Source organism: Macaca fascicularis, chromosome 5 (genome assembly GCF_037993035.2).
Source record: "Macaca fascicularis isolate 582-1 chromosome 5, T2T-MFA8v1.1".
Taxonomy (NCBI): Eukaryota; Metazoa; Chordata; class Mammalia; order Primates; family Cercopithecidae; genus Macaca; species Macaca fascicularis.
The window spans coordinates 147,246,241-147,264,919 of record NC_088379.1 but is presented as its reverse complement, the minus strand read 5'-3'; the positions used below and the strand labels follow the sequence as shown (position 1 = coordinate 147,264,919).

Genomic DNA, 18,679 nt, shown 5'->3' with positions numbered 1-18,679 from the left:
TGCAAAAATTTTCTCCCATTCTGTAGGTTGCCTGTTCACTCTGATGGTGGTTTCTTTTGCTGTGCAGAAGCTCTTTAGTTTAATGAGGTCCCATTTGTCAATTTTGGCTTTTGCTGCCGTTGCTTTTGGTGTTTTAGACATGAAGTCTTTGCCCATGCCTATGTCCTCAATGGTACTACCTAGGTTTTCCTCTAGGGTTTTTATGGTATTAGGTCTAACATTTAAGTCTCTAATCCATCTTGAATTAATTTTCGTATAAGGACTAAGGAAAGGATCCAAAAGCCTTACTGTGGAATCATATGCAGAAATTAAGAATTCATAATTACATAGAAAAATTACTTAACTTTCTCATAAATATGGTGATGTTCACACCCACAGAGAAACCAAGATAGAGGAAAAGGGAGATGATAGCTCCCATCCAGGGACTTTAGGGCACGTGAATTTTTTTTTTTTTTTCAGACAGAGTTTCACTCTTGTTGCCCAGGCTGGAGTGCAATGGCACAATCTTGGCTCACTGCAATCTCCACCTCCCGGACTCAAGCAATTCTCCTGCCTCAGTCTCCTGAGTAGCTGGGATTACAGGCATGAGCCACCACGCCCATCTAATTTTGTATTTTCAGTAGAAACAGGGTTTCTCCATGTTGGTCAGGCTGGTCTCGAACTCCCACCCTCAGGTGATCCTCCTGCCTTGGCCTCCCAAAGTGCTGAGATTACAGGCGTGAGCCACCACGCCCGGCCATAGGGCATGTGATTATTGAATGAAATGGCCTAAGAAATGTACTGTTTATATTGTTTGGTTACTTGATTGCTTACTCGGCATTTATAAGTTAAATCTATGGACATGAGGCCCTATTGTGTTTGCAGAATTTTGTTTTTAAACTGGTGCAACTACACGTTCCATGCATATAGCAAAATTGCACTTGTATAAACTTATGCTCCAAAAAACTGATGCACTATATTCCATGGTCTTGAACATTGCTAGGAAACTTCTATATTCACCTAGTTTACTTCATTTACATTCACCTAGTAAAAATGTTGCACCTCTTCACTTCTCTGAATGCTCACTGATAAGGATTCAGTCAACTCAGTATCCACTACTTCTCTTCTTAACCTTAGATGCTGGCCAATATTTAAATGACAGGAGCTCACTGATGTAGACATATTGATGATTTCAGGTTGCTCAAAGACCTAAGACTTATGCAGCTTGTTCTTAAATACCCAACCTGTTTGAGGGCCAGAGTCCTGAGGTTACAGTTTATTTAAGGCCAAAAGGCAACAAAATAAGCACAGTGAATGTGGGTGTGTGACTCCTCCAGTCAATACATAACCCGAATTTAAAACTTTTGTGCTACAACAAATACAAGGCTTGTTTGATTAAAGGATTTGGTTCCTGGAAACTGTCTTAGCAGAATTTACTTAAGGCTTTCAACTTTGTGCTACGAAATGAGAAGTTTAACCAGGATATCAGTTGATGCATTTCCTTTGCTATTTTTCTAAGAGCAGGACTGGAAAGTTTTATGACATTGTGTTCTCAGGCTGGCAGGGTTTAAACAAACAAGGTTCCTTTGACATGAGGAAAGCTTGCCTTTGTTCTTGTCTTAGCCATTTGTCTTGGGTTGAGCAGTACAGTCATTTCTCATACATGTGGAAGTTGCTAAGATCAGTCATTTACCTTGGAACGTAGTTCAGTGGACACTACACTCATGGCATTTTAAGATACATGTTTGTTCTTTATGTGAATGTCCTTAGGGCCTTTGAGGCTGCCCTGAGATAGAGGCAAGGGAAAGTACATTCACGTGCTACCTTCTTCTCAGGGTTAACGTAAACCTTGCTTCGTCATTCACCCTGTCTGATATGCATTGTTTCTGATTTGGCCCTGCTTCTTAGCTCTTGCCCTATTCACACATCCCCTGCACCATCCTTTATCCCCACCCCTATCTACCTCCACTCCCTATCCCTAGCATGGTGACTGCCTATACCTAGACTCTTATTGGTTTTATTCCATGGCTTCAGCTTAACATTTACTTCTGTTTTATTCCTGCCTTCTCCAAATCACTGAGTGATCTCAGTCATTTATTTCCTCTCTTCCAGTACCCCCTGTTTCTCCCTCTGGTCAGTTTATGCATCTATTTATTAGATTTCCGCCACAAAACCAAACACTCCTCTCAGTCTCTATTCCTACAAAGCCTCACTGTGGGTGTCTACCACCTGCAGTACAGGCAGCTTTCCCTGGGCTCTTTCCACCTGTGGCTTCCTTTAAGTGTGCAGTAAATGCCACAGCCATGAGTGAACACAGTCTTCTCACCAGAGATGGACTCTCTTGCCTCTAAACTCTCAGTCTTCTAAAACTTGTTTGGTCACTATCCCAACTTTCGTAGCTGTTATCATATTGCCTTATACTGTAGGTATTCCTTCATACTTCTTACCTTTCCTTCTCGATTTTAGCTCCTTGAAGGGAGGGGACATGAGTTAAAAATGTTAGTATCACCCACAGCACCTCACGTAGAAGACACTATCTTTGTCCAATGAATGAGTCCATTTCTCACGATGTCAGTGAAAAAGGAGGGGGGAGCAATGATATAAGAAAGACACATTAGCATTTAATAAAAGAAGACAAAAAATTGATTTCTCAATTCCTGTGTCAGAGACAGGCAGTAGATTATAAAGACAGGAAGAGGATCAGGAAGGCTTGGTTGGAGAAGGACATTCTGAGCGGCCCAGAAAACATTTGAAGCAGTCAAGTTTCCTCGGGTGCTTTTCTTTTTCTGATTACTCTTCTATTGTCTGGAATTAGCCTAGTTTCTATGCCCTGTGCCCCTAGGATATGTCCAGGTATTTAGAGGCCTCCTATGGGCAGGTGTCGAGGGTCTATGACCAAAGTTGGTTACATGTATTATACCCATAGAAAGGAATTTACTTAGAAAGTGTCTGCAGAAAAAGCCTTATTATTAGTTGATCCCTTCACATTATGAATGTTCACACTGCAAAATTGTGCCTGAAAGACAAGAACTTCACTCAGAGCGGCACATAGGTACCCATATTTGGGTTGATGTAAGGCATAGGCCCTTCAAAGTCAACAAAAATTTTATAAGCAGGAAATAGATTTCTCCCACCCCCAGCCCCCAACCATGAACCCATCACCATTTCTGTGCTGCCTGGGGTTCAGGCATAGATTAAAATCCCTACTGGCTATAAGTTTGGTCTGTGTTCACTTCATGACCTTGGGAATTTTATTGCCCCCCTTAATGGCCATTCTAATCGCTTGTCTTCACAGTTCATCATCTTGTTACCTGAAGAGAATCCTAAGAGCTGGCTCATTTCTTCTGTTATCTCTTTGTATAAAGTTTAATGGATGTGCAATCTTTTCACTTTTCTTTTTTTTCTGTGTCTGAAAGGTTGTGATAACAAAAATAACAATAGCTACGAGCTTTTGTGAAGTTAATTATTTTAAATGAGCAAAGAAGACCAAGCACCTGAGAAGAGAATGGCTCAGAAATTGGAAAGAAAGCATGATGCTCTGCTACAGCTGGTTGATATTTGGCTCTTTTATTTTTCTCCTGTGTAACATAAGAGCCATTGAGCTCAGAGGACGTGAACATCCTGCACAGGAAATAGATGGTGTGTGGAGGAGGTGAGGGGGGGGGCACCCAGCAGCCGTTCTCTGAATCCCTCAGTGAGCTTCCCTTGAATATGTCGGAGAAGCAAGTAGAGGGGCTGGAAAACAGAGGCTGTGCTTGGATGGCTTCCAACACACTTCACAAAGCTCAGGAAAGCTCGGCTAAGCCACATGCATTTTATGTTTTCCCGAGGAAAGACTCTGCTTGTTGGTCTCAGGGTTAAGGAGTCTCAGCAAGTTTTTATAGATGCACTCAAACATTCTCCTAGTATTTTCCTCTGTCATGGAAAGGAGCCCAGGGAATAAAATCACACTTAGTGCCTGCTAGGCTAGTTGGCTCAGGGAAGAGATGGTGGGACAGTTAACTATATTGTGGGGCACCCTTAGCTCCCAGCTTCACTAAGTTTATAAAAAACTGTGTGTGTGTATATGTGTGTGTATGTGTGTACATAAAAGTATGAAATCCTGAAATACATCCACTCTTCTGAATTTAGTTTCGAGTTTCAACTAAGATTGTGTGTGTGTGTGTGTATGCACACACACACATATATATATATTAATATATATATACACACACACCCACACATATATATATGAATGAATAAATACTACCTTCATCTTTATCAGGAGGACCAAATACACACCATGTAAACTGTAAAGTATGGAGAGACACAAAGGTAATAGGCAAGTGACAAATCTGAAAACTGTCAAGAGCTGAAGCCTGGGTTTTTTCTTTAATTTTCCCCAAAACGTATTTTAAAGCAAAAAACTAAAGCATTTACTGTTCCTTTGTGAGAATGATATGGGATGTTCATTGGAGCAAAAAGGCCATTTATGAACTGACTTTGGCCTTGCTTTGGCCTGTCATACTCACTTTGTTTATTTCAGAATCTGAGATTTACACTGACTGCATATTAACAGAGAAGAAAACCTGGAGTCATTGGCAATTGGAATTTTCCAGTACAATTTTCCATTATCTGCTCAATTTAAATTGTTTCTTTTCTAGAAAAAAAATTTATTTTTAACTTTTTCACTTATGTTCCTCCATAGAAAGCTTACTACTATTTTAAAGACATTTTACGTTGCTCATGAACTTGTAATTTTCTCATTCATAATTAACGCTTTCCTATATTGTTATTTTCCTGAAATTTTAGCCATAAAAGGTATATATAATTATGCTAAATAGAGATGCTGGAATATCATTAGTATCAGAAGTATGTAACAGTGTTCCTAGGTTTAGAATGTTGTGTGTTCCTGTTTTCCCAGGTTTCCACTTCTATTCTTGTGGAACTGGAAACCAGACTTGTTTTGGTTTTCTGTTTTTGGTCATCTGATTATAGTTTACAATTAAGAATCAACTGGTTAAATAAGTGAAGATGGAATTGAATACAGCACCTATCCTTATGCTAATGAGAAAATCTGCAAAATTTTCTCTTTTAAATACTTTTAACAGAAACAAACATTGAATTAGAATTGTCACAATATCTTGCAAGAAAGAAAACTGTGGCCACTTGTTTTTTTTTTAATTTTCTAACTAGAAAAATCATATAAAGTATTCACCACTTGATTCAGGATAATATGATGCAAGATGCTTAAACAATAAGTCCATGCTGTTTGGGAACTATACAACTGCATACAAAAGTAAAAATCAGTTACTTGAATGCAGCAAGTGCAAAGTAGTTCGACTTCAGCCTGATTAAGCAGCGCCACCTACTGCACAGAAGATGTATTTTATGTTCGGAAATTCTCTAGTAGAAACGAATCTCTACAGAGCTAAGCACAAAACAAAATCAGTTTTCAGTCTGCTATTGTGTAAAATTTACAGCTGGGTTATTTTATTGAAGTTTTTACTAGTGTTTCCCTGTGTCTATTAGTCTACCCATTCATATTGAGAGCAACAATTACATAAGAAAGTGAGAGAGAGAACAGGAGATAAAAAAATGCAAATATGAAAAAAATAGGAATATAGGATATTCATTCTTGATATCTATTGATGTATCTTTTATTATGAAAAAAAGTCCAGTGTACCTCCATTTTCCCTTTTACACATGACAATGACATAAGGATCAACAGTTAACTAATGCTTGTTTTAATCAAACCCTTGTTCACATTTTATTCTAGGCTGCCTATAAGTTTGTCCAATATTAAATGATTATGCATTAAAAGGGCTCTGTTGCATTCCTCTTTCTCTATGTTTTTTATCCTTATAATAGCACTTACATCTACAATATTTTTAAAATAATAATTTCTAACATTCTAATGTATTTTACATTATAGCATCACATAGACATTTCATAGAGTATTAATAAGAGCATATCTTTTTATTATGTTGGGTCCATTAATTATCTTTTCAACCCTTTGGATTTATTTCATCTAGTCTATTATACCACAACATAAAATAAATAAGTGACAGTAGACATGGTACGATAGTGATTATGATTCTTTTTATTGTTCTCTGTCACTCTTTCAAGGTCTTAACTGATTATTTACCACTCACATTACTCATAATGATGCTTGCACTTTTATGATGAGGAGATCATATCATTTTAGTTCCTGCTTTATAATTAATTTCGCAGCGTGTGCTCATTCATATCAAATCGTATTTGTCATCCATTAATTTATTTATATATTAATGGAATGTCACACAGTCAAGAATTTATGATAGTTAACATTTGCCAGGGCTTTGATCTCCAAATTAACTGAAACAGAACATAAATTGGTTCTCTATCATACCAAAGTCATAATTATATGATTGAGGCATGTTAGAAATCTAGACACACAAATAGCACAAATGGTCTCAGTTTTGCATCCTCATTTGAAGAATAGCTATTTGAATCCCAAATACTACTGAAAACTTGACTTACTTATACTTGTCTATATCTTTAAAACTCTGTTATATTTACTGTAACTTTTCTCATTCAATTAAAACTTATTGAATATTTATTATATGCTAGGCACTGTGCTAGGTTCTAGTGATTCAGTGATTAAAAAATGAATTCCTTGCCCTCAGTGAGTTCTCTTTCTTGCAGAGGAAAATGGTGAGTAGTGTGTGAGTAGTCCTGAAACAGTAAGGACAAGAAGCTATAGGCACAAAAGGAAGTCAACTCAACCCAATCTTCAGGGAACAGGGAAGTGTAGTAAGGGGGAAATGAAGGAAGACTTCCTGGAGAAGAGAAATACTGAATTGAGTCTGCAGAAGAGATAAAGCATTTGTCAGGAAGATAAGTAGAAAAAGAGTGTTCTAGGAGAGGAGATAGGATTTGCGAAGACATTGAGATGAGAGAACGGGATAAGTTTAAGGAAATACATGTGGTTCACTTCACCTGAGACTCAAGACAGCAAATAAAGTTCTGAAAGATGAGATTAGACAAATAGGCAAAGTTTAGATAATGGAGAGTCTTTCATGAGTTTGAACTTTATTTATTTATGAATACTTTATTAGGTTTTTTATCAAAATATTTTAAGAAGTGAGAAGTGAGTGATAGAATCAGATACAAAATGATTAAAAATCTTTCCGGCAACACTGTTAAGAAGGGAATTCAGTAGAGTATGACCAGAGGAAGGGAGATGGGTTAGGGAGTAGTCCAGGAAGTGATCCAAGGGAGAGCAATAAACGACAATGGGCATGGACAAGGAGAAGATGCATATTGATGGACTGTTACAGTAGTAGAACTAATTTAATGACCAAGTTAATGTGAAAACTGCAGAAGAGGAAGGCCAGTAAAACTTCTATTTCCGGTATGAGAAAGGTTTGATGGCACCACTCACTAAGATACAGGCAGTGCACAGATCAGAGATGAGCAGAGAAGAGAGATCTGCTGCAAATATGTTAAATGCATCCACGTGGAGAGGTCCGATGGCTGGCTGCTCATGGACATTTTTAGGGGACAGATTTTAAATTAGAGATCTTCAGGTCTGATCTTTGTGAATCCTTAAGAATATGTCTAACTTTATTGAAAAAATAAAAATAAGTTGGAAGTTGGTTCTGCATTATATTCCAAGACCTTCCTTCATCTGTTGCACTGTTCTTACACCCCCTTCCCTCAGAGGACTGGTATGAACAGTTGTATCCCCTCATCCTTACCCTGAAGGACTGCATGGGAGAAGTGGTGAACCGAGCCAAGCAGTCCCTGACGTTTGTGCTCCTTCAGGAACTTGCGTACAGCTTGCCCCAGTGTCTGATGCTGACGCTAAGAAGAGACATCGTCTTCAGTCAAGCGGTAGGTGCCTGTTGTTATTGTCAGTACAAAACAGTGCCGGATGGGCCGGGCGCGGTGGCTCACGCCTGTAATCCCAGCACTTTGGGAGGCCGAGGCGGGCGGATCACAAGGTCAGGAGATCGAGACCACGGTGAAACCCCGTCTCTACTAAAAATACAAAAAATTAGCCGGGCGCGGTTGTGGGCGCCTGTAGTCCCAGCTACTCGGGAGGCTGAGGCAGGAGAATGGCGTGAACCCGGGAGGCGGAGCTTGCAGTGAGCCGAGATCGCGCCACTGCACTCCAGCCTGGGCGACAGAGCGAGAGTCCGTCTCAAAAAAAAAAAAAAAAACAGTGCCGGATTGTTAACATTCTATCCTTGATAATGAATAGAATTCTTATTGGGACAGCTTTATTTTTAGAAAGATCCTTAAAGTTTTGGTACCCCATGTTTCTTATTCACGGTAAATATCAGCTGAATATCCTAAGCAAAGAGTATATGAGATCTTAAGTATTTATTTCTGAAAAGAGATGGCCAAGTCTCTAACATATAAATTCTGCTTCACAGGGCATGAAATCCATGAAGGACATGGTCATCATCTTTGTGTTATGCTCAGGGGTCTACATAAGTGTAAGGGAAGGGACTGTTGCCTTGCACTGCAGGTGACAAACTAGGACTTGGCAAGGGGGATCTGTTTGCAGCCGCTTATACGTACAGTTCCCCCATGAATCTTGGGACAAGGTTTCACAAAGATCTCTTATTTTGTTTTTAAAATAAGTTTTCAGGGCAGTAAGGCTTGAATGGGAAGTTTGACAGGGCCACCTTCTTTGCCTACACCCAACATGATTCATAATGCCAAGGCCTACCTCCATCACGGTGACGGTGCTGGTGCCTTCCTTCTCCCCACCTACCTCCATCCCCATGGCTGAGTTTTATAGACAGGGCATATGGAGGGGAAGAAAAAGAAGGCTTATCTTTCTAAACATTCTAGGAAAACGGAATGTTTTAACCAAACTGTCCCTTTCCCGTGCTAGTTCATGAATGGTACAGTGGCACATGGAGCTAACCAGGTGTCGGAAAATATGCTCTGCCTTATACATATATGTTTTGTCATTGTGTTATTTTCATGACCCTGTGAAATGATTATTATCATCTCTATTTTACATGTACAAAAAATAATAAGATTTGGAAGTGCTTAAGTGTTTATGATTTTACTGTTAGAAATGGTAGACATAAGATTTGAAGACCCATCAACCTCACTGCTGTCCATGTTCTTTTTCCCTTTGCACTTCTACTTTCCCCAAGACTTTTATACACAGCAATTCTAGATCAAAGACTGTCAACTTGTTTTAATATGCCTACCAAATAGTTGTAGTTTTGTTACACATACCTGAGAATCGAATCTGTGATGCCTCAGAAGTCTTAAAATATTTCAAAATAAAACAAATACGTTTGCTAACTGCAGTAAATCTTATCAGTATTTTTTTTTTCAGCTTGCCGGATTGGTTTGTGGTTTTATCATCAAATTACAGACAAGTCTGTATGACCCAGGCTTCCTACAGCAGCTTCACACAGTGGGGTTGATAGTACAGTATGAAGGGCTACTAAGTACATACAGTGAGTATTGCTTTAGTACAAGTTAAAAGTCACATTTCTATTCATAGGATATTTAACCCACAATTTTTTCCAAAAAACATAAAAATAAGAAGTAGACCTTTATTGCACCAAGTATTACAAAAATAATGTAACTTTCAGTTTTTTGTATTCACCTTGTAACTTACTTTTGCCTCCCATTAAGGTTTGAAAATGGAATTATAGATTATTTCAGAGTGGACTTCTGAGCAGCCATCTGGCTTTTTTAATATAAAAGGCTCTGTGCCAACATAGTTTCAATGACTAGATTTTAAAGTCTGAACCCTGTAATGTCTAGAACTGCACTGTTCAATATAGTAGCCTTGCGTGACTATTGGACACTTGAAATGTGTCTGGTCCAAATCAATAAGTACTAGATATGCAGACCAGATTTCAAAAACAAGTTTTAAAAGGTATTTTATATTGATAATACTTTTATATTAATTTACAACTGAAATGGTATTTTGGATATACTGGATTAAGTAAAATCTATTATTAAAATTAATTCTACCTTTTTAATTTCACTCTTTTAAAAAATGACTACCAGGAAATTTAAAATTATATATGTGGCTCACATTATGCTTCTGTTAGAGAGTGCTGATCTGGAATCTTAATGATCCCCCTCTTAGGCTTCATTTGTTAATGTATGGAGATGCAAAACTAGCATGAACCTGGGTCAGTGATTATCAATTCAGCTACCTCTGTTATTTCTAGACAACGCATATCAGTCCTGCCGTAGAAAGAAATGTACACAAATCATAAAGGGGTTAAAACCTTTCTCCAGCCTCACAGCAAATGCCCACGTTCTTCCTCCTCTCAAAGGGTAGATTGACTTCTGGAGTCCATTGAAATGGTTCCCATTTCACTAAGGAAAACCTTCAGCCTCTGAGGAAAAGTATCTAGAGTAGGTTCACTGCATTCAGAAACTCATTCAATAAAATGCTAGAACAAATTCCAGCAGGGAGGCATAGTAGCTAATGACATTTTCCTCAAATGTTTGTTTGTAACTAAGTGCCTTTTCTCTTGCTTAGGTGATGAAATTGGAATGCTAGAGGACATGGCTGTTGGCATTTCTGATTTAAAGAAAGTCGCATTTAAAATAATTGAAGCCAAATCCAATGATGTATTGCCAGTTGTAACAGGAAGACGGTAAGCAGCGCTCACAGTGCTCACTTCCTGAAGACCAGGCTTTGTTAGATGTGTCATATTAACTCCTGTCAGAGGAGGCAAGGAGAATTCAGGTTTGATTTGGGAATTTTTCTTTTGTTTTCTTTTCCTTTTTGGTAAAAAATAAACATGGGTGATATGATATGGGACAATCTTGAAAAACTCCTGGAAGTCTCATGAATGTTTTAAATTGTAGTGAGTTGAGTATGGCAGTACTCTCCCACAAAATACAAGAAATTCAAAATAATAGCTTGCATGAGAACATTTTTCTCCTTATTACTATCTCATCCAAAGCTGTGGGTGTTTTTACTTTTGTGGGAATCGTTCAGTTAATAGAATCATAATTCTTGAGATGACTTTAAATTAAATTCAGTTAAAAGCAGTAACATTTTAGAAAAGATATATTTCTGTGTCAGGGGAATATACCACCATTTCTCTTAATTATTTTTGACAACTCACTCTCAGACTGTGAGATTTCCGAGAAGGATTTTAAATAAATAGCTTCGAAGGTCAGTGTATGATGGGCAAAATATCAGAAATAATTAAGAAAAATGATGGTGTGTAGAACATACCTCCAAAAGAAGAGGTACATCCTATAGTAAGTTGTCTCAATCAGAAGTCCAAACTATTCTGGTGTTAGTGTTTTTAATTGCTGCATGAGGATATTTAAAATTTGAAACATTCTCCGGTCATGTTCAAAACATATGAATATACAAAAGGGAGAGTGCGTTTCATGCTAAAGAGAGATGCAGAACAAACTAAGTATAAAGTTCAAAGTAAACTTGTCTTCTTGTTGATAGTAAACATATAATAATTATTTTAAATTTTGTGAAGGATACTCAGAACCACATAGTTGGCTGAAAGGTAACTTTCTTACTCACAAAAAAACCCACATCCTCAGAAACTAAATATTTACCTAGAATTAATACTTAACTTGCCATTCATCTGGGAGAAAGAGAATAAAATTGCTCATACGCACACCCGAAAAACAGCACAATTCTATATTTCTCTCAAGTTTACTGTCAAAAGTGAAACACTAATACTTATATCACAATGTTTAAGGGAAGCTTACCAGGCCATCTGGCATAGGCAGAGTGCAGCTTGCTTTTTCTGAGGAAGTTCTTCAAGCAGTGTTGAAACTCAAAAGTAATCATGTAGGTAGGGGCATGACTCCGAGAATGATGAAGTGAGCAGCTTAGCACACCCTCTCTCCAAAAGCAATATTACAACTGGAAATAATAATCCGAAACAACCATTTTAGGACAAACAGAATAAATCGGATGCACACCACAAATTCAGAAGCACTTGTTTGCGAGAAACCAGAGAACATTGGGTAGCATCACTAAGAGTCTGAGGCATTTTATTGAGGACTGCTCCCATCAACCCTGGCCCTGTGAACACAGTTCTCCTAGGGCAAGGCCATTAACACAACAGCTTCACTACCAGAGTGGGCTGATTTGACTTGGATAGGAGTAGGAAATAGCACAGTCCTGAAAGTTGTCAGAAATAGTGGTGGTTTGGATTAACAAGTCTAACTCACAATTACATCAAAAAGAATAGGTGTAAATTTAACTAAGTTAGAATGTTGTACACAGAACACACAAAATATTGCTGAGAGAAATTAATAGGATCCAATAAATGGAGAGACAGCCTGTGTTCATGTATTAGAAGACTCAGTATTGTTTAGTAATTCTCCATAATTGATCTATAGATTCACTGCAATCACTATCTAAATCTCTGTAGTCTTTTTGCAGAAATTGGCAAGCCTAACCTAAAATTTATATGTAAATGCAAAGGACCCAGAAATTTTGTAAAAGAAGAACAATTTTTGTAAAAGAAGAACAAAGTAGAAAAGTTTATACTTTCAGACTTCACAAATGACTACAAAACTATAATAATCAAGACAATGTAGTATTAGCATAAGTATATACATGTAGATTAATTGAACAAAATTTACTCTCCAGAAATAAACTATTATCCTTAAAGTCAAGTGATTTTCAGCAAAGCTGCCAAGGTTAATTCAATGGAGAATGGAGAATCTTTTCAAAAAACGATGCTGAGACAATTGGTTTATCTATATGGAAAGAAAAGAATTTACACATATGCAAAAATTAGCTCACTATAGATTATCAGTCTAAATGTAATAGCTAAAACTGTGAAACTTCTAGAAGAAAACTCAGAAGGAAATATTTGTAAGTTGGGTTTAGGTAATGAGTTCTTAGACATAACACAAGAATCAAGACCCATAAAAGAAGAAAATAGATAAATAGGACTGCATCAAAATTATAAACATTTAGGCATCAAAAAAAAAACACCATTAAGTAAGTAAAAAGACAAGCTACACATTAGAAGACAGTATTTACAAATCATATTTTTGAAAAAGGACTCATATTCAGAATATGTAAATAAATGTTACAACTCAATAATAATGACACCAAAAAACAAATTTAAATATGGGCAAAAAGTTTGAATAGTCATTTCACCAAATAGGATATATGAATGATTTATAAGTTCAAGAAAACATATTCAACATAATTCATCACTAGGAGAATAAATTTAAAATCAAAGATACCAATCCACTTACACTAGAATCATCAGATAAGAGCAAATGTTGGTGAGGATGTGGAAAACCTGGAACCCTTGTACATTGCTGGTGGAAATGTCACTTTGAAAACAGTTTGACAGTCTTAAAAAGTTAAATACAAAATTATCATATGACTCTTAGACATACACCCAAGAGAAAATGAAACATACTTCCACACCACAGTTCATTCCTGCATGTTCATAGCAGCATTATTAATAATATCCCAAATCATGGAGTAATCCAAGTGTCCATCAACTGATAAATGTGTCAACAAAATGTGATATCGATACAATAGAATCCTATTCACTAATAAAAAGGAACAAGCTTCTGATACGTACCACAACATGGATGACTTCAAAAACATTATACTAGGTGAAAAAGGCCAGATAGAAAATATTCCACGCTGTATGAATCAATTCATAGGATATGTGCAGAAAAATAAAATTCATTCATAGGAAATAGAGAGAAAATAGATGAATGGCTTTCTGGGCTGCTGATGGTAGTAGAGTTGAGTGTAAATGGGCACGAGGAATTGTTTTAAGTTGATGGAAATGAACTAAACCTGGATTATTGTGATGATTGTGTAATTTTATAAATTTGCTAAAATTATTAATTATATATGTAAAATACATTAGTTCATATAAATTTCTTAATAAACCTGGTAAAATTATCACAAAGAAATTATATGTTTCACCTTCAGAGCAAGTTTAAATCATGAACTGACTCATTGATGCTTCTCATATTCCTGAAAGACTGTTAGCCAGGCTATTGTAAATGGCATTGAGAGCAATTAAACAAAGAAAAATAATGCGCTCATTCATCTGAAGGTAATGCTAACATCCATGCTTGCTAAATTCATGATATTTACCAGGTCTCTGTTTCATAGCTAGAAAAAAACAAGTCTCAGAGTCAGTGGTCCATACTGTTTATCAATAATGTTACACTAGGAGAAATTAAAAAGATTTTCACAAAGAGGCTCACTATTTGTCCTATGCTTATTTCCCCAATGTGTATCTTACAATCCCACCCCTCTGTATAGTTCTTGAAACACATGGATTTTCTCAACCTCTGGGCAAAACTTTCTAAATTTCTATATTCAATTCACACTGTATTGGAAGATGACAATTTTTAAAATATGTAAGTAGGTACTCTTATTAATCATATTGTATCAATCCTGACTTAAATTTTCAACATTAAAAAGGGGGTAGTTTTTAATGGACATTTCCAATGAAAAAATGCTCCTGTGATATGTTAATGTTTCAAAATGACCAGAATTCCCAAAAGTTTCACTCTAAGCAATAAAAGCATTACCTTTCCATCAGCCCATCAAAAACAGAAACACTCATCAATAGTGATAACAAACAGGCCATACCAAAACACTATATAAATTATTTGGTTTATTTAGCTTCACTGTATTGAAACAGCAGTCATTAGATTAGTGTTCTTATTCTTAGGACTGATTGAGTTTTAAAAATAAGAAAACAAAATGAGGCTATCAATGCACATGACCCTGGGTATAAAAAAATGGACTAAACATTTCTTTCCTAAGGAATTCAGAGTGAGGTAGAGAAATCACACATGTAAATGAATCCTTACAAACTTTTTTATGTCAAGTAATTTAATAAGGAGATGAATGAATGAGGAAAATAAGCATATAGCAAACAGAAAACTAAATCAGTGCTATATCCCAACCCTTTTATTGTTTTCTTCCAATAAATCTAAAATAACACAAAACAAGTAAGTAATATTTCTTCCCTTTGTCCTCTGCCTTCTTTAGAGAACATTATGTGGTAGAGGTCAAGCTTCCAGCCAGGATGTTTGAGTCGCTACCTCTACAGATTAAAGAAGGACAGTTGCTTCATGTGTATCCAGTACTTTTTAACGTTGGAATCAATGAACAGCAAACTCTGGCTGAGAGGTAAGCTTTGGTGTAAGAGTGGCACTTGAGATTTTTCTTTGTTCCTCTTAAGCATATGATGAGAAGTCCCACGTATCTGCATATAGAACTAACATCGATTTATGCATAACATTTTTCTTTTTATCAGTACCAAATTATTTGAGATAGAAGGTAAATTTTCATATTTAAGGAATCCTGGCCCAAGTCAAATTTAAATGTGGCAAAAACATTGAGGAAAATCTTGATGCCAGTACTAAATAAAGCATTCAAATGGATTAACCTTCTTTATTTCCAAATACCTATGTGTGTATTAAAGTTTAGAATTCATGTTTATATATATCTCAATATTGTAAACAGATAATAGCATCAAATTTTTGTGTTTTTTGTTTTGTTTTGTTTTGTTTTGAGACGGAGTCTCGCTCTGTCACCCAGGCTGGAGTGCAGTGGCCGGATCTCAGCTCACTGCAAGCTCCGCCTCCCGGGTTTATGCCATTCTCCTGCCTCAGCCTCCCAAGTAGCTGGGACTACAGGCGCCCGCCACCTCGCCCGGCTAATATTTTGTATTTTTTGGTAGAAACGGGGTTTCGCCGTGTTAGCCAGGATAGTCTCGATCTCCTGACCTCGTGATCCGCCCGTCTCGGCCTCCCAAAGTGCTGGGATTACAGGCTTGAGCCACCGCGCCCGGCCCAAATTTTTTAAATCTAAAACAGAGTCTTTCTCTTTTTTGTGTTTATTGTAATGGTTATTATTTGGTAATGTTAACTTTTTTTTATAACGACTTGCTCAGTCAACAAATGATTGTACTGTGATCCCATGAGTCACTGTTAAAAATCACTTTTTTCGGCTGGACGCGGTGGCTCATGGCTGTAATCCCAGCATGTTGGGAGGCAGAGGCAGGTGGATCACCTGAGGTCAGGAGTTCAAGATCATCCTGGCCAACATGGTGAAGCCTTGTCTCTACTGAAAATACAAAAATTAGCTGGGCGTGGTGGCGGGCGCCTGTAATCTCAGCTATTTGCGAGGCTGAAACAGAACAATCGCTTGAACTGGGGAGGCGGAGGTTGAGGTGAGCCGAGATTGCACCATTGCACTCTGGCCTGGGTGACACGAGTGAAACTCTGTCTCAAAAAATTAACAAAAAAAGATCATAGAGCATACTTTTGAAATATTTTAGAGAAAGAAGTTATCATCTTCGCTGTGGGGGCTGGCTGGAGAAGTTCCTTCACAGGCAACAATTTGGGGAGTTTGATAGTCTTTGGTAGTATAATATTTAACATGCTTTCTTGTCTGTAATTCACTCTCCAAGTGACCCCTGCCCCACAGGTAAGGTTGAAAGTACCTAGCACATTCCTTGCTTTGGTAATTAAGCACTTTTGAAGGCTAGTGTCTAGGATCAGATTATATTCTATTTATCTATACATATTTGTCTTAGCAAATTCAGTGTTTGAGATGAATGATATTCCGGATCATAAACTCTACAATGTGGAGCAGGGAAACAGCACTCCAAATTGCCTCTTCTTTGGTACACTAGAGTAGAGTGTTTTGAGTTGGAATTAACAAGGTCTGTTATTGCGATCTTGAGAGAGATATGAGACTCTTTTATTCACAGACTTTTCAAAGACTAGTCAGCATTATATTTTCAAGGCTTCTAAAATGGACTAATTTGCATCATTCTTGTCATTGTGACTGTTTTAGTTGTCAGTCATTTTATTTAAGAAGTGTCCTTTCCTTCCCTCTCATCTCTCTTTCATACTAAGAATGCACTTTTTTCACACACGGAAGCCGTACAAGACACACAAGACTGGAAAAGAAGGCAAAATGGCAAAGTAGGGAAACCCTGTGAGAAGGAGGCCTGAATATGAATAGCACTCTGACATCAACCAACTGTTAATCTGGGCATATTGCTTACTCTCTGTTCTCTGAACCTCCTTTTTCTGATTCTGAATTTTGAGCTTTACCAGCAACATCTACATGTTAGATGTGCTATGTAATCTAGAAGTAATATTTTACTACTGTTTACTCAAAATCAAAATGTAGATCTTGTATATGACCATTCTTAGATAAATAAATACTATTAGTCTGCTAGGGCTGCTGTAACAAAATACCATAGACTGGGTGGCTTAAACAATGGAAGTTTGTTTCTCATAGTTCAGGAAGCTAGGAAGTCCAAGGTCAAGGTTCCAGCCAATTTGGTTTCTGATGAGGGCTCTTCTTCTGGCTATCAAATGACTGACCACATTCTCCCCGTGTGCTCACAACCTCTTCTTTGTGCCTGTGAACAGAGAGAGCCCACCCTCGTAATCTCATTTAACTTGACCCCTTAGGGGCCATATCTCTAAATACTGCCATTTTGGGGATAGGGTTTCCACATATGAATTTTAGGACAACACAAGCATTTACTCCATAACACTAATATTAAGCCAGTATGGTATTTTTAAAATACCATATGCTCTGCCAAGCTGTGGGATATAAGGGGAATAGAGGATAACAAGAAGCATGAAATCTGCTTCCTATCCTGAAATAATGTATAATCCTGTGAGGAAGAGAAGTCAACAAACATTACATTACAGTTTGAAGAAGACTATGTGGACAGAACCATTTGACTTCTCGGTATGAAAAGAAAAAATTGTCAGCAGAAATGATCTACTGTCTGGGAAATCTGGCTCTACGTGTGCCTATAGCAGTTGATAGTGTGGGCAAGACTGTGTGCAGCCCAGTGTCCAGTGCTGGTCTTCTGGACCCCTCCCTAAGCAGCCATGAGTGAAATGGAAGGTTGGATAGATAATAAGAAAGAAGGTTTTTAAAACACATACAGAGATACAGCCCTGCAGCGGAGGTGTGGAGTAGGATGGGGAAATTAATATTATCAATTATGTCCATGCACAAAGACTGGTGTTTCATACATGGTATTTCCTCCAAATTCACATTTGATGGTTGTGAGGATATTTGATGCATTAGAAGTGATTAGTAAAATCAGGGCCAGTGGAGATTGGAATATGTTTGAAATCACCATTGTGCATTGTAGCCTGAAAAATGAGACAGACTCTTTCCTTAGGAAATTATTCCAATCCATTTAATAAGGAAAGGTAAAACGTGTTACTTTTTGGTGCCATTTTATAACTTATAACTGTTTTCTTTCTTCTATTTGTAGGTTTGGAGATGTCTCTTTGCAAGAAAGTATTAATCAGGAAAACTTTGAACTTCTACAAGAATATTACAAGATATTTATGGAAAAGATGCCTCCTGATTGTAAGTATGTGAGTTAGAGAAGATAACAATAATGGCTTCTTGATTATAAATCTTTAGAATAGGTCAGACATAGAGGTCACTGGACTAAAGAAGCAGGGGTGGGGATATGAGAGTGATTTTGAAATTATCTGATTTCAAAGACTGATTGCCAAGGTGGCATGGCCAACACCTGCATCATTCTCTTGATTGCCTTCTTGAATGTGTCCTGCTGTTCATTCTAAGACATTAATTGCATTGCCACTAGAAAATGCCAAATAATAAAAATATGGACCTTATAATTACACATTTTAATTAGTCTGATAAAAATTTTGTATAATTCTTAACCATATAAAAGAC

The 18,679-nt window shown here is 37.2% G+C and overlaps 1 protein-coding gene across 7 annotated transcripts in view; it reads left to right on the top strand.

Annotated features, from left to right (window-relative positions):
• INPP4B (inositol polyphosphate-4-phosphatase type II B) overlaps window positions 1-18,679 on the top strand; it is an 822,790-nt gene that overhangs the window by 721,981 nt on the left and 82,130 nt on the right. For all 7 annotated transcript variants that reach the window (XM_005555983.5, XM_045391863.3, XM_065545524.2 and 4 more), the window contains 5 exons: window positions 7,664-7,836; window positions 9,308-9,431; window positions 10,478-10,595; window positions 14,975-15,115; window positions 18,246-18,343. In XM_005555983.5, coding sequence (XP_005556040.1) covers window positions 7,664-7,836; window positions 9,308-9,431; window positions 10,478-10,595; window positions 14,975-15,115; window positions 18,246-18,343 — 654 coding nt within the window. The remainder of the gene's footprint in view (window positions 1-7,663; window positions 7,837-9,307; window positions 9,432-10,477; window positions 10,596-14,974; window positions 15,116-18,245; window positions 18,344-18,679) is intronic.